Source organism: Heptranchias perlo, chromosome 11 (assembly GCF_035084215.1).
Source record: "Heptranchias perlo isolate sHepPer1 chromosome 11, sHepPer1.hap1, whole genome shotgun sequence".
NCBI lineage: Eukaryota > Metazoa > Chordata > Chondrichthyes > Hexanchiformes > Hexanchidae > Heptranchias > Heptranchias perlo.
Window position 1 is genome coordinate 16,996,834 of NC_090335.1, and position 17,298 is coordinate 17,014,131.

Below are 17,298 nucleotides of genomic sequence, written 5' to 3' on the forward strand. Positions count from 1 at the left end.
CAGGCCGAATGGCCGCCTTCCGTGCTGTAAACATTCTATGATTCGATAAATTGTTTGCATCCACATTACATCAATCATTTTAAAAATGGAAAAACTGAATTGCCCTGTATATATCAACTACATTTCCACACCTTCAGATTTTTTTTTTAAAGTTCCATTTAGTGATCATGACCTTTTCTGAATATTGTGCAGCAACTTTTTGCCTCTTCGAAATACAACCGTCATTAAACGAAGCCTAAATATGTATACCACATGGTAGGTCACATCTGTGAGGCGCTGATTTAACTCAGATACTGAATGCTCTATGTAATCAAGAATGCTGGAGTCAGAACAGCCTCATGGGGGCCATTAGTGTGTCTACTGAATCATTTATGCTACTTATGGCTCCACAACCCCAATCATCTCTAAAAATACTAGGGTAAAAACAGCAAACAGATCGAGACTTGAACCACAGTACAGTAGTAAACAGATGTTTATACACCTGTAGGAGCCCAGAAATGTACAATCTCAAGTGAGAAAGGACAAGAAACTGTCAAGTCTAGCTGGCTGTGCACAGTATGTGGTGACATACCTTCTTGTCTAGTTTGAAAGGATTTCCAAACGTATGCAGTCGTCTGGGCTGATCAGGGTCAAGTTCACGTAGGGGAGAAGGTATGTGCTTTAGAAACTCCTGATAATTGCCCATCTGTGCTATTGGGACACTGTGCACTTGATCTGCAGGGAAAGGAAAGTCATCACACTTAAGGGGCCACATTCCCGGTTTTTCAGCACTTCACTGCAGACCTAAGCAATCACATTGGAGAATCTGCAGAAATACAACTTTAGCGTTGCTACAGCAAACAACCATACAGCGAACAACAGTATTCGCAGCAGGAAGTAACTATACATAAAAGTTACACAACAAAAGATACATAATGTATAAATGAGCAGTCATAATTGCAAAAAAGAGTGAAAAACATGGAATATTGGTGAGAACTATAAATTACAAGACATTCCTGAACTCAATTCCAGAAAGTTATTTCCCCACAGCGGAGCATGTTTGGGCAACTTTTCACATTTTTGATCTTCTGAAAAGGTCTCATAACATTTGGAAGATCTAAATACATTAGACGTCAAGGAAACAGTCATGTACAAAAAAATGGTATGAATATCAAGTTTAAATTTAAGAGTTGTGCGTGGATGGAGAGAGATTAAATTAAAAAATGACAATATAAACTATATTTATTCTCCATTTTACAACAACAGTAAGTTTCTACCCCTTTTTCTCTCCCCCCACCCCACTGCACCAATGCAAGACGACAACAACTTGCATTTATATAGCGTCTTGGACGCAAAAAAAAATCCCACATGTCCAAAGTACTAGAAAATCACTGATACATACAGGCTTACGTCCTACGCCCCAAACAGAAAGCAGGCTGGCAGCTGAACTCCTTCACTGCACCAGTCTGCAACCTACAGCTACTAAAAACATTACATGCATTTCTTTTTCTTCTATCCCTCCTCAGTCTACTGGAAATAAATTTATCATTCAAAAGAAACATTATTAATTAATAGAAAGGAATGAGTGTTACTAAATGGGTATATCACCCAATGTTCAATAATATTTAAATGCTTCCTGAGACAATTTGCAGGTGTCCAAGCTTTTTGCATTTTAATGGAGCCCAAGGGACAATTGATAAAGTATAAATTTGCACATATTTCAAGCTGCAATACTAACAGATTCTGGTGTTCACTTAGGCTCAGAGATACCACTCTCGTCCAAGTCAGAAGACAATGGGTTCAAGACCCATTCTAGGACTGAGCACATAATCTAGGTCAGTGCAGTACTGAGGGAATGCTGCATTGTCGGAGGTGCTGTGTTTCCGACAGGATCTTGAGCTGAGGCCCTGTCTGCATGTTCAGGTGGATACAAAAGATCCCTTGGCACTATTCCACAAAGAGCAGGGAGTTCTCCCCATGTCCTGGCTAATATCCATGCCTCAGTGAACAGCAGCAAAAACTGATGATTCATCTTATGTATTGTTGTGGGACCTTGAACAGTACAAATTGGCTGACTGGACTATTCCAATGCTCTCCTGGCTAGCCTCCCAACCTCCATAAACTTCAGCCTATCCAAAGCTGTGCTACCTGTATCCTATCATGCCCCAAGTCCCACTCATCAGTCACCCTGTGCTCACTGACCTACTTTAACTCCCAGTCCACCAATGCCTCAGTTTGAAAATTCTCATCCTTGCGTTCAAATCCTATAAGTCTTGGAGAACTCTTTCTCCAACCCCGGCCTCTTGTACAACCCCGGTCTCTTGTACAACTCCACACCCCTTGTTGTGCCTGGAGTCATCTAGGCCCTAAGTTTTGGAATTCTGTCCCTAAATCTCTCCGCCTTTACATCTCTTTTAAGACTCTCCTTAAAGCCTACCTCTTCAACAAAGCTTTTAGTCACCCCTCCGGTTATCATCATCTTTTGCTCAGTGTCAATTTTTGTCTGATTGCACTCCAGCAAAGCGCTTTGGGTCTTTATCCTGGGTTAAATGCACTAGATAAATTCAAGCTGTTGTTGTCCTGTTTGCCTATATGACAATGATAGCACTTTGCATTGGAGGCAAAGCACTTTGGAACATCCTCAGATGAGGAACTGTATAAACGCATTTCCTTTTGATTTAGGATTAGGCATAAACATCTCTTTCCTAACCACTCGGCCCACTAAATTCAAACACAATAAACCACAGAAGAAGAAAAAAAATAGGACATTGCCGAGCATTTTGTGGGCCAGATTGTCAAGATTCAGGAACCACATGCGACCCGCAGTTTAGGCCCTGCGAACTATACAAATCTGTTGTCTTTCAGGTCAGAGAAAAGCAAAAAAAAGGAAACATAAACGCCAACATTTAAAAGCTGCTAATGGTACCTCACTTAAAACAAACCAACAGCAGAACAGTGCGAGAATCAGTTATCATTGTTAGATGACTGCTGAGGCACAAAAAGGAAAAGAAGAATACCATGCACTTAAATCACTTAACACAACCTCTTGGAGAGTTATTTGATTTTATTGCTCGGCCCTTTTACAAACTAGAAAGGAGACTTATAATTACAGAAATGGTGCTGTGTCCCATTACCGTGAATGAGGGGGTTATCTTACGAGGAAAGGTTGGACAAGTTGGGCCAGTATACACTGGAGTTTAGAAGAATGAGAAGTGATCTTATTGAAACATACAAGATCCTGAGGGGACTAGAAGGGGTCGATGCTGAGAGGATATTTCCTCTTGTGAGACTAGAACTCAGGGCCACAATTTAAAAATAAGGGGTCTCCCATTTAAGATGGAGATAAGGAGAAATTTTTTCTCAGAGGGTCGTGAGTCTGTGGAACTCCCTTCCCCAGAGAGCGGTAGAGGCAGGGTCACTGAATATTTTTAAGGTCAAGTTAGATAGATTCCTGATTAACAAGGGAGTCAAAGGTTATAGTAAGTAGACGGGAAAGTAGGGTTGAGGTCACAATCAGATCAGCCATAATCTTATCAAATGGCAGAGCAAACTTGAGGGGCCAAATGGCCTACTCCTGCTCTTAATTCGTATGACCCATTTAAGGGAAACACAACTTGTTGGCCACATCCTGTAATTTTTTTTACCTTCATCTTGCCCTTTCAGTGGAGCATGTGTCGTTTTCAACAGGTTTAACCTCATGCGCGTAAGTTGATCCAGAAGATTTCGCCTTGGTATGTCATAAGCGTTCTTGTAACTCTGAGGCTTCAAATCCTTAAAAATATAAGAAGATAAGTCTAACGGTGCCAGTCAGATGCCATTGCATCTTTTGAATGATGATTTGCAGTCACAAAAATATGCCTTGACGTCAAGTAACCAGCAGGGGAGGTCCCTACATGGTACCTCTGCATTTACGGATGGACTGACAACTCCTTGCCTAGGCAGAGATATGTTTAGTTGGCTGTTTCCTGCCGTTTTTTTCTGAGCCAAAATCAAGAGAGGCTGGAGACTCCATGTAGGTGGTTGAAACTTCACACACAGGTTATGTTATGGATGCAGAGTCAAGGGTAATTAAACTGGAATTAGTGCTCATCTTTTGTAATTTTGATATTCAAAAGGGTAGAACTTGAAAATTCTGCAACCGAGTGCAGTCTACTGTATTGCCTTGATGCTACTTTTAATAAACCAATACGTGGTACAGCCCAAGTCACATGATATTCTATTCTTCCATATCTGAAGACTACAGCACGAGAGGGGCGCGCGTCAGTTCAGGAAGTTATATAGTAACAAGGGCTTCTGTTTGACCCTTAGGCAACACCACAAGAGTAGTCTTCGACACTGAGCACAAGGAAAATACCTGGACTAAGTCTAAAAATGTAACAAGCCCACAAATTGTTCTTAATGCAAGTGAGAGCATCAGCATCAGGGTGGTGGACCCCAAGGCAAGATACGAGGGAGGACAAGAAAATGGCATCTAATGTAGGCTGCATCAAAGACATGAGGCAGCCAGGAAGTTAGTAATTAGCTCGTAACTACTGTTCAAGAAGAAGTCTTCTATTACGGTGCCAGCTTGGGTCAATGCACCACAGTTCTTAAATGATAGTATGGTGGGCTGAACACAGATTTAAATCTGGAAAAAATGAAAGGGCAGTGGTTTCAATTCTGTATTGATTTGGGTTTGTAACACTAACATTTGAACTTGTAAAACATGCTAAGCATTTGCCCAGGGGGTAAGCTGTCTGGATAAAACAATAAAACTCAAAATTGACATTGGTATAGGATACATCAGGTATAGATAGCAAGCATTAAAGTCATTTTTGAACTAAATTCAACCATAAATTCCCCTTTTTTTTTTGGTTAGTCTTTCTCCCAATTTTGCAATTGAAAATGCTGAAAATTGGGTCCCATGATTTGCGTGCATCCATGTCTGACGTCCTCACACATACACACTGAGATATACATGCAATACATGACATGATAACGTCACTAATGTGATGCAAGCATCTGAGGGATCCAGTTTCTCAGTCAGATTTTTTTCAAGGGAGAATGGTCTTGAAGACTTGGTCAGTTCACACTTAGCAGTAGTAAGAATCGCCCATGTGCTCACTCCTGGAATGGAATATTAGCAGGTGCCAGATTTAAAGTTTTAGAGCGATAATTTTCCAGGAAGTTTTAGATTACTTTTAATGCAAGACAAAAACTAACAGACTTAAAATTACACTACCCAAGCTGAAGTCCAGTATCTGTCACTTAACTCAGAGTTTTCTCACATTCAGAACCAGGTTTCGACAAGCATAGTCAAACAACAACTGGAAGGTCAAAGATTTACTTCGAAATGGCTAAGGAGGAGGGGGGAACTCACTGGAACATCTCCATTAATAGAATTCTGTCAGTTGTTTCAAGTTGGAGGTACTGTGATGATATTACGGCCATGGGAAATCGAGTGTTCATGCATCAAATTCAAGTTTTCAGCGGACCGAGAACATTTTTTGACAGATGACGAAGGAAGAATAATAAAAATAACATTCCTGATGAAAGGATGGAGACAGAGGATAAAGAAAACCAACTACTCCCCTGCTACATGGCCTGCCTTTCAAAAGTTGCATTTTTGCAAATGCAGTTTAATGCAACTCCTGCGAGCATACACTTGGCAGAACTTTTAGAATTCCCATTCAGTTCTCCCCCGCCCCGCCCCCCTAATAAAGTGGTGCCCACAAACTGTGTAAATAATTGTGGGTTTTCTATTACCTTAACCACAGCTTCTTTTATTAAAAAAAACCCTTGCTGGCTTTCTTGACTTCTAGTGACGTTCCAAATAAAAACTCACTGACTGACTTTCCCCAAATTTACCCAGGTTTTTTGGGGTCCAATTTCTCAACCCCTCCCCTCCGATTTTGATGCTTAAAACCTGTTTGTAAATTGGCAATAAGAAAAACAACTTCAACAAATCTTAGCTATAGGGCTGAATAGGTTACTCTGGAACATTGAAGAATTCTGTCCTTCAGCTCCCCCTGCAATGTCTTCACTTGATATCTAGAGACATACACAGTTGCTAGATAGCAGTCAGGAGTAGGAAACCTGTGTTTCTATATATTAAGCCCAACTATAGTGCAACCAACAGCTAAGTCAACAGAAATCAAGGACTTGGACTGAGGACCTCAGCTCTGGACATAAGGATCACACCATTATGCCAGAGGAGCCCATTTGCAACATTTCAAGGCTATATAACCCTTGTTTAGAGACCAATCCTAATCTAATTTTTGAAGAGTGTCCAGTGTTTGATGGCAAAATTCCTTGATGGGATGCTAAGATTCACATGATTGCAATGAAGTTGTATTCTCTCCCATAGCAATACATCAGTGTGTTAGAAAATCATATTTAATTTGGGAAACAATCATTTTGACCTGCTTGGGTCAGAAATTGTAATACTTCATTCCCTTCAGGATGATTTATCCCTCCCAAGTCACCATAAATTGAGACGTTCCAGTAGGATCAGGGTCAGATGAGTTAACAAACATGATAATTAAAAGATGTACCCTGGCAATTCTCAAAACAATCTTTGCTCTCCCATGTATATATCAAGATCTTTTCAGAGGGTGAGCTAACAAATGAAGGCTATGGAACGCATAGCTCTATAGTTCAACAGGGGAGAACACAGTTTACCGGAAAGATATTTAATTCAGGATGCTTCTTTCTGCCACAATAACGGCCCATTAGTTATTCATAAGTATCTGGCTGCAGGATCTCACTATTTTGACACAATCAACATCAACCTATTTGGGCAACTGTCTACTGGAAATTCCATTCCAAAAGAATTAGTCCTCAATTTTTTCCCCAATTAACACCTCCCTGCCATCTCTCCCCCCATCCCCCCCCACCAACCTTGTGTTTTTTTAAAAATTAGTCGTCTTATTGTACACACAAATCTGGGACCGGCTCCAGCCCCCGAAGATTACTGAGACATCTTCACCACTGCAGTTCTGTTTGAACAAAATGGTTTCAGGCAAGTCACCTCCTTAGCAGGTCTTCATTCACAGCCTCTGTAATTGATTCAGTGGTGCTGACATTCATACCATTAACTTGCTTCACAAGAGGGCACTTGTGAATCACATTCAGCACCAAGAATGGTGGGGTAAAGTTCTGTTACAAATCCTTGTTCAGCATCTGGTTCCCGAAGATATTTAACTGCATCAGGTAACTGGAAATAAATGTCTATTGCTTCGGAGAATTGCGGTCTTCGAGGTTCTAGCTCAAAGTCAAACCACATGGTAAGCAATGTAACACCAGGGTGTTCTACATATTTTGCTGCCTCTTCTGTAGATTTTGCAAGTTATCAGTAAAGAGGAAAGAAATCTTAATTGTTCACTACAAGCTGCTCAGTTACAGTTTTTGGGTCAATCAGATCAGTGTGGGAGCTCAAGAGATCTCCAAAACCAAAAGAGAGAATTCTGCCGCAATAATGGCCTTTGACAGCTATTAAAAAGTTAATCTTCCAAACCATTACAATGGCTGGCTTTTGCACTGAAGAAATAATTCTTTACTCGAAGTTCCATGTTAGATTAAAAATACTCGCCCCCTAAAGGAAGTTGCCTCACCTTGTTCAGGATCCCAATTTGGAATCCAGCAAACTCTTTCATATTTAAATCCAGAAGTCTGTAAGGAAGTTCTCCCGTAATCCCCATCAGGATCTGCTTCAAGTCTTTGCGATGAGCTAATGAGAGGTTGTTGCTTCTGTTTTTCACTTTAATGGCAGATTCTTGAACTGGCTTCTTGCCCACTGAGCTTATGATTCGGTCAGATTCTAGTTTAGCCTGAAAATTGGAAGAAGGACGCTTTTCAATAGGACAAGTGGTTTAAAATTCAACACAAATGCCTGCACAACAAAGTATTTCAAAAATAACTTTCTCAAAACCTAAATATTTGTGCTGAGTATTATCGAATTATATGAGGACAATATATAGTGACTGAATTATCTTACTACAAAATATCCATAAAAAACAGAATTAAATAATTTTACTCCTTCAGTAAAATTCTATATATGACAGACACACACATATAACAGAGAAGTTTCCCATTCCTAAGGTAAAGAAAGAACTTGAATTTATATGGCGCCTTTCACAACCTCAGGACGCCACAAAGCGCTTTACAGCAAATGAAGAACTTTTGACGTGTCGTCACTGTCGTACTGTAGGTAAGCTACAGCATTTATCTCCTGCACCAAATCAGGTTGAAAATCTTCGAGCAGGGGAGGCTTCAGGGTGTACCGACAGTGAGTAAGTCACTACACCTGCTTAGTACGTAACAGTACCAATTTTTAAGGGGTTAGGTGGCTCTGCAACAGCCTCCAGGCCAGTTCTAAGCACAAAGTCGCATCAAAGTCAATGAAGCAACTCGGGATGCACATGGGTCATCCCTGTAACTTGGTCATGGGAGTAGCTCAAGAGAAGAGTGCAGATCTGATATAACTTCTTTAGCTGATGCAGGGCTAGAGGTTGGGAGATAACTGGACCAGGGCACACAGTTGCAACTCAGTCTCAATTTTGAAGTGATGTATTCTGTCCTTATTTTTATTTTACCATCATAAATTTCTTTGTCCAAATCAATAATGAAAACTGCAAAGATAAACTGGTCACACTGTAATTACAACCCCCTGCCAATGTCAGTGCTGCAGGCCAGCCACTTTGGTTGGGGGGGTGGTGGGGGGAGGAGGAGAAAGGAGAGTCATTACAGTGTGACAAATTTACATCAGCAGTATCCCTTAAACTATGAACCTATGAATTTATAATAGAAAAAATTGACAGGAAGTGCACAAAGATAACAATTTTGGCATATTAGATCTCCACACACACTACTTACTCAAGGTGTCCTAGTGTTCAACTCTTAATAGCTGTAACACTTCTATACAAGATTTGAAAATATTAAGTTTCAGTGAACAGAAATTTTTCTAAAATTAATCACGTAATGCAAAGCCTTGATTTAAATTTCAACAGCCATATGAAGCACAGCAACTTACATCTCCCAAACTTGAATACCAAGTATAATGCAAAAATCAAACTTTGAGTGTCCTTGTTGTTGTATCATCCATAAGCGGCTCAGTGTTGGGCTGGTATTGGAGAGGCCTTGGCAACATCTTTCTTGGTGTGACCAGCTTCTCTGCATTTGGTACGGGCTCAATGGGCCGAATGGCCTCCTTCTGTGCTGTAACCATTCTATGTTTTGGCACGCCCCACTTAGAGAAGTTTCACACTGCTAAACAGTTTCCCTTTTGGAAGAATCCAGAGCATTTTGCATTTGGTGGATATGATAATTGGTGTTGACAATAGCCCATGAGATTATGGCACCGGACAGTGCTGACATATCTTCATTGTCACTGGGACCAGATATTCAGCACCAGTGTTGGTACTTCCTCGGCAATGCCTGATTAGTGACTGGGTACATAGAGATTGCCAACTCACAATATGGAGTGACATTCTTTCTTTTGCTTTTATCTTTGGTCAACTTTGTCCTGAAAACTAGTCATACATATTTTGATGATTAGCATTTTATGCGTCAATCATGCCCATCACTGATCAAGAATTGGGATCTTATTGCATTGCACTAAAGGCTCTGAGTGTGCATTAACATACTGTCCCAGTTGTGGATATATCTAATTTGCTTTGATGCAGGCAGTATATTACATGGGTCAAGGCCAGCAGACATACCAAATGGCAGTTTGGGTGGGGAGGGGGGGTGGCAATACTCTGGGCTGTGTTAAAATCCCAATTGCATGCCTCAGCTCATTAGCACTAGTTTGATTTTGGCTGCTTTTATGGCCCTCTCTCGGAGGAATGATGTGGTTGCCGGTGGTTTGAGCCAAGGCAGAGAATCATTCTGCTTACCCCCCCCCCCCCCCCCCCCGCCACACAGCTAATGTAGATCAGCTGCTGATAGATCCAATGTTGCCCTATGGACTGAAGCAAAACAGTTTGGGAAGAAATAAATTAATTACAAAAATAGTTGGAGATTCTCATCGTACCTGTTGACTAAGTTTTTTGAGGTAAGAAATGACGCTGTAGCTAAGACCATAATCCACACCTTCCGCAATCAGGTTAGGAGCACCCATCATTCTCAGGGCCTTTTTCATAGGCTGTTGGTGAAATTCAACACAAAATATTTACTGCAACGTTAAAAGTATAAAAAAAAGCTAATTCACTTTCAGGGAGTCATCAAAACCTACAATCTACGGTGAATTTTCACTTGTCAAAAGGTTACCTACATACTGCACCAACAGTTGTTCTACATAATCAAAGTGTGATACTTCAAGTTTGAACAGCCACTTTTAAAGGAGAAGGACACTGGAATTAAGAATTACACCAGAAAAAAAAGCTTACTTAGTTTCAAAGTAACACCCATACTTACACACCCAGTAGTCCAAATATTGTGAACATCCACAAACCGGTATGTGTCTGGGCATGTTAGATAACCATTTAATATTCAAGAACAGGTAGATTTGTGACGTCATTTTTGTACAATTTATTCATTTGTTTGAGCAAAATTTAAAGTCCCTCAGCATCCCAGAGATCACGGTCTCCCTGCAGGCACCGATCGCCTTCCGCAGAGATAAGAACAGGAAGCCCAATACTTCCCTTACGCTACTCTGGGAAACCGCACAACAGCCCACAGAAGTCACAACATTACCTTCTCCTGCACCAAACGGTGCAGAGCATTACAAACCCAGAGACCTGGTACAAAGACGAGTGAAGCTAGCAATCCGGCACAAAAGACACTGATCAGGGAACAATAAGCGAGCCCTGACACAGGCGAGAGGCAAACTCAATCATAAGAACATAAGGAATAGGAGCTGGAGTAGGCCATACGGTCCCTCGATCATGGCTGATCTTCAATCTCAACTCCACTTTCCCACCTGATACCCATATCCCTTGATTATCTTAGAGTCCAAAAATCTATCGCTCTCAGTCTTGAATATTCTCAACGACTGAGCATCCACAGCTCTTTGGGGTAGAGAATTCAAAAGATTCACATCCCTGAGCGAAGAAATTCCTCCTCATCTCAGTCTTAAATGGCCGACCCCTTATCCTGAGACTATGCCCCCTAGCTCTAGATTCTCCAGCCAGGGGAAACAGCCTCTCAGCATCTACCCAGTCAAGCCCACTCAGAACCTTATGTTTCAATGAGATCACCTCTCATTCTTCTAAACTCCAGAGAGTATGAGCCCATTCTACTCAATCTCTCCTCATAGGACAACCCTCTCATCCCAGGAATTAATCTAGTGAATCTTCATTGCACCACCTCGAAGGGAAGAATATCCTTCCTTCAGTAAGGAGACCAAAACTGTACACAGTGCTCCAGGTGTCATCTCACCAAAGCCCTGTACAATTGTAGCAAGACTTCCTTACTCTTGTACTCCAACGCTCTTGCAATAAAGGCCAACATCCCATTTGCCTTTCTAATTGCTTGCTGTACCTGCATGTTAACTTTGTGTTTCATGTATAAGAACACCCACAGAAATCCCACTGAACACCAACATTTAATAGTTTCTCACCATTTTAAAAATATTCTGTTTTTCTATTCTTCCTACCAAAGTGAATAAGCTCTCATTTCCCCACATTATACTCCATCTGTCACCTTCTTGCCTACTCACTTAACCTGTCTATATCCCCTTTGTGTCCTCCTCACAGCTTACTTTCCCACCTAACTTTGTATCGTCAGCAAACTTGGATACATTACAGTCGGTCCCTTCATCCAAGTCATTAATATAAATTGTAAATAGCTGAGGCCCAAGCACTTATCCTTGCGGTACTCCATTAGTTACCGCCTGCCAACCTCAAAATGACCCATTTAATCCCACTCTCTGTTTTCTGTCCATTAACCAATCCCCTATCCAGGCTAATATATTACCCCCATCCCCATGTGCCCTTATCTTGTGTAACAATCTTGTGTGACACTTTACAGAATGCGTTTTGAAAATCCAAATATACAACATCCACTGGTTCCCCTTTATCTAACCTGCTAGTTACATTGTTAAAAAACTCCAATAGATTTGTCAAACACGATTTCCCTTTCATTAAAGCATGTTGACTCTGATTAATCATATTATGATTTTCTAACTGTCCCATTACCACGTCCTTAGTCTGTCATCAGAAGCAATAGAAATCTCCCCCAACACACCAGGGTTAATTTTGAGCAGGGAGACAAGCTAGGAAAATGCAAGTGTACACTTTGCAACAACTTACCGAACAGTCATGTCAATTAGGAGAGCAAAGGCCAAACTAATATCTGACCCTCATTCAAATCAATAAGGAATTTGTACACTTCTACACCTTAAAGTCCCAGGCCAGCCGACAGCAAACACCGGGGATACCTGCAGCTCCCTCCCTTCAAGGATCAAGGAGGTCTTAGCTTGCTAAATTTCAGGCACTACTACTGGGCAGCCCAAAAGGAGGGAATACTGGTCTGGAACCAGACCTGCCCTCACAACCCTTGGTTGGGTTGAAGAGCAGTGTATCCCAGACAATCCCACAACACAGGTGCCCTTCACTGACTCCCAGAAGAGGCCAATGGAGGAGGGGGCCCAAAACACTTAACGCCAACACCAATCCATTTGGAAAGAAATCTGCAATTCCTGGAAATCTGTCGGGGCCTAGTAGCCTCTTCCTCAATTTGGTGCAATGGGAGCTTCCAGATGTCTTTGCCACAGGCATGTTCTGAACATGGTATGACAAAGGCAGCATTAGGAGAGGTCAACTTCTCAACACAAGGCAGATTATGCCCTCCCAACAACTTAGGTGAGCTCCATCCCACCCAGAATTTGCTAACTCCAAATTTAAGATCTCTTCCAAGGCCCAAACATGCTCAAAAACTCCGAAGCTAAATATCTGCACCCCCCTGCCCCCTGACATGCTGTGATAGGCGTATTGCCATCCTCTGTACCACGTTTGCTTCCAGGTCAACAGACAACACAAAGTAGCCTGTATGTGAGACTTATACCACTAGATGACAAACAATGATCAGAAATATAGAAGCAGACCCACACAACTACCATCTACAGCAAAATGTGCAATTACACTGAGCTTACCATACGCCTTTCTGGCGATGTACATTGAAGGGGCTGCAGCCACAAGGGCACACTACAGCACACATTCTGCTCCTGCATTCCTCAGTCAACCTTTTTGGGTACCAATCCGGCTAGCCGCAGAATGCATTGCAGGCCTCTTAATCCCAGCAGGCCTTCCCACGAGGGAACAAATTCCCCCTGCAATACGCAAATGCTACTGCTAACTCCAAGATGATGCACTCAGTTTCCGCCCCCCCCCCCCACCCCTGCCAACTCCCTGGCAGAGCACAACCCTCCCTACAGCAAGCACATGAAAGAAACATCTGTGGGATATATACCAGTCAAAGAGCATGACATATGGGCTCCACCTGGAGGAAATATCAGGCCGTCTAGAATCCATTTCTGGAGGCCCACACCAACAGAGTCACCAAAGCCATAAACTAACAATCCCACTCCTTCTGCTCCACAAAAGACAATGCCCGAGCCTACAAAACCCACCACATTTTTAAGGCCCTTGATACCATCCCTCCAATGCAGGGGCTGTCCCAAAGTCATTCCGGACCTCAAACAGCACCATGTCCTCTTCAGTATGTGCACAATATACCAACAATCCGAATGTATCAACATACCCCTCTTAATATACACCCAAGTATGTGTGACAATCTGCACAGAACTTGATAAAGATATTTGGAAGGACGTTAAACAAATTCAAACCCCAACACATTAAAACTCCCAAAGCCAAATGCTCTAAAATTTGGCTGCCTGGTGCTCCCGTCTTCCTGACCTACCTTAGCATTCCCACCAAATCGCCACACTTGGTCTGCTCTACTTGCTGCCGCTGCTGTCTTGACCTTGTCCACTGCCCGCGCTCTGAAGTTGCTGCTTCTTTGCCCGCTGTTTGCATCATTTTGAGTTTCTTGGGCCCGGAGGATTGGTAAAAGCTTGTTCCCTAATTGGTGGGTTTAGACCACTGCTGGATCAGCCATGTCCAAACCCATCGAGGTTCAATCCTCCAGGCCGGCAAAGTTGCAATCAACAGGAGAAAACATTTGTATGCAAATAGAATCTGTGCACATCTGGATACCCTCTCTGCACAGAACAATGCCTGAGTGCCTGATATAAACAAAGCAGAAATCACCTACTCGGAAAGCATTTGCTTCAGTGGTTCTCCGCCATTCCGAGGCCCGACCCCACTTATTACAAATCTTTGTCAGCATGAGCCAGGCCAAGAAATTATCAGATTCTCACACCTTTCCAGCTAAGGAATGGAGTTATACAGTTTATAATTGTCTGCATTAAAAACAAAATTCTTTCTTCCCACATTTGTTTTTCTTTCACCCCATTCATGCTGCATCTGAACACACTCTCCCTTTGTTTCTAACTCTCACACATTTCCTTCTGCTTTTCTTTCTTTTTGGAGAAAAAAAAACTTTTTAACTCAGTAATAACCCTTCTTACCCTGCTCCTTCCCAAAATTTTTTAAAAATTGCACAGTTTGCATTGATGTAGCAGATGCATGTCTTCTCGCATCTTGTACTGTAAAGAGTCAAAATCTCAACAATTTCTCTTCAGCAACAGCAGAACGTATTATGGGATAAATGTCCCCTCCCTTCAAAAAAATTCAGATAATGGAAAAAAATTTTAATGGAAATTTCCAGTCATCAGCAGGAAAGCCTGCGTGAATTTTTTTTCAAAAAGATAATGGTTCTTGAATTTAAAACTGGTTGAGTTTCATTGATGATCGGTTCAGCTTTTGTAAGCTGCGATACAAGAAGTGGAAAAAGCAGCACTTTTGTGGGTTACTTTGTAGCATGACAGACAGTATTATTCAGAAATCAAACAGTTTTGATGCAAGTTAGATATATTTGTGAATCTACAGTACTGAAAAAAAATCTCACTGGAACAATGCCCAAGTGCAGAGTCCGGAGCTAACTTTGGTTTTGGATTTCACACCCTGGTTTTCTATTTTTCCTTCCTTACCCACTAAAAAGAATGTTTCACTAATACACGGTTTGGTTATCTAGGGTGTGGTAGATCCTCTTTTTTTTCCACTGTTACTTCAAGAACTTCATATGAATCAGTGAAGAGAGGACGAATGTATCTCTGGATATTAGTGGTTAGAAAATCGCACCTGTCAGTCTCAGAAAAGCTGTACGAATGCAAGTAACTAACTTTGGCCGAGAGGGAAAACGGGTTGTAAAAGACGCCAGTTGAAATAAACTCAATTATTCAAAACTGTAGATGGACTGAAATATTATTTGCCATCATTCTCTGGCTCCAGAGAAGGCTGAAAGGACAATCATGTACACACACAGGTTTCCCAACATGTCCAAGGTGATGGGAGTTCACTGTACTGGTATGAGTACAAACAAAATGTGTGGACTGAATTTTGGAACCAGAAAATCAAAATGAGGATTTTTATATCATGTGAAGTTGCAGCATCAAAATCAATTCTATAAAAGAGCTTTTGACTCACGTAAAAAAGTAGCGAGAGAAAAGTAAACAGGAAAAACACCTACAACAAAAAGCAAAATTCTGCAGATGCTGGTGATCTGAAATCAAAAACAGAAAATGCTGGAAACACTCAGCAGGTCAGGCAACACTTGTGGGGGGAGGAAGGCCGGGTTAACGTTTCAGGTCGATGAAATTAGTCAGAATCAAAAGATGTTGCAGATGAACAGTCGGCCGAGTGTTTCCAGCATTTTCTGTTTTCAATGAGGAAGAACACCTGTCTATTTTAGAGGCTAGTACTCATTAGTGTTGGCCTTGGCTCAGGGGTAGCACTCTCGCCTCAGATTCAGAAAGTTGTGGGTTCAGGTCCCACTCCAAAGACTTAAACAAAATCTAGGCTGACACTCCAGTGTAGTACTGAGTGAGTCCTGCACTGTCGGGGGATCTGTCTTTCGGATAAGATGTTAAACTGAGGCCCCGTCTGCCCTCTCAGATGGACGCAAAAGATCCTAGGGGGCTATTTTGAAGAAAAGCTGGGGAGTTCTCCCCAATGCCCAGGCAAATATTTATCCCTCAACCAACACCACTAAAACAGATTATCTGGTCATTACCTCATTGCTGGTTGTGGGACCTTGCTGTGCAAAATTGGCTACCGTGTTTCCTACATTACAACAGTGACTACACTTCAAAAGTATTTCATTGGCTTTAAAGCGCTTTGGGATGTCCGGCGGTCAAGTTTTTCTTTGTTTTTATGGTAACTAGGGTTTAAATTCACTTTTAAGCTAAGTATTGTTGATAGCTGGTGGCAACTCACATTGTGCCACAGAATGTTACGATTGGTTCTGCCCGCACCCCACCATGATTCCACAATCTTAATTGGGCCAATGTTGGCAGAAAACAGAAAAATGGAGAGAACACTATTCTGTGGAGGGAGAGAATAAGATCCAGAACACCATTCAGCATGCTGTGCTCCTGTGCAGCTACCACTACCTGTGTCAAGACTAGCATTAGAGTCGGTTTGTTATCAGTGGAGTACTCACTATTCAATTAGTTAGGGAATCCTATCTTTTTAGTCACTTGCATAACTAAGAAATTTTTAAAAAGGAAGTTTTTACAACATTAGCTTAGTATCAGCTCAGAGACTGCCCAGACTGGATACAAACTACATCCCTCCCCAAGAATGAGGACAATTTAAAATCTATATACACCAGAGATATTTTTATTAAATATACAAGGTGGGATCTGTAATTTTTAAGCACTTCTGCGATGTGCCAGCATCAGGAAACTGCAGTTCTTAAAACTTTAGTCCCCATAATATCACATGCTGCATTCAGACAAAGCTACAATTCCTCAGGATAAATTACCACCAGCATCAAGGGCTCAACTAGTCAAAAATAACATGGCCAATGTCCACTTATAGCATGCAATGTTTCAGCTGCTTCACATTTAAATAGGTATATTTTGTTCAACTGTGCTGGGGATAAAAGCATGGGATACAGTATTCTTTGCAAATCCAGTTAATCCGCTGATCGACACTGATATTTTCACACTATTCATCAAATTGTGGTCTTGCATTAAAAATATTCAGCAGCCAGCACAGTGAGTATGATCAACAAAGGTCACCTTTGAGATTTACTTTTGAAGAGGGTTTAACATACATTAATTCTGAATTATTCATGGTTCAGAAAGATTGACCTCCCAACATACAGCACTCAAAATTTTGTGATGCAATAAACCATCCTAAAATAGAACAGGGCACAGAACAAAAGCAAATTAGCCAACCAATCCCACAAATGTCACCACAAACAGCAACAGAG

At 41.5% G+C, this 17,298-nt stretch overlaps 1 protein-coding gene across 5 annotated transcripts in view; it reads right to left on the bottom strand.

Annotated features, from left to right (window-relative positions):
* Window positions 1-17,298, bottom strand: part of ints6 (integrator complex subunit 6) — a 97,946-nt gene that overhangs the window by 22,074 nt on the left and 58,574 nt on the right. For 4 of the 5 annotated variants that reach the window (XM_067992622.1, XM_067992624.1, XM_067992625.1 and 1 more), the window contains 4 exons: window positions 9,992-10,102; window positions 7,572-7,787; window positions 3,624-3,750; window positions 572-714 (listed from right to left, as the gene is read on the bottom strand). In XM_067992622.1, coding sequence (XP_067848723.1) covers window positions 572-714; window positions 3,624-3,750; window positions 7,572-7,787; window positions 9,992-10,102 — 597 coding nt within the window. Of the gene's footprint in view, window positions 1-571; window positions 715-3,623; window positions 3,751-7,571; window positions 7,788-9,991; window positions 10,103-17,298 lie in introns of those variants that run through there. The other variant, XR_010964372.1, reaches the window with a different exon arrangement.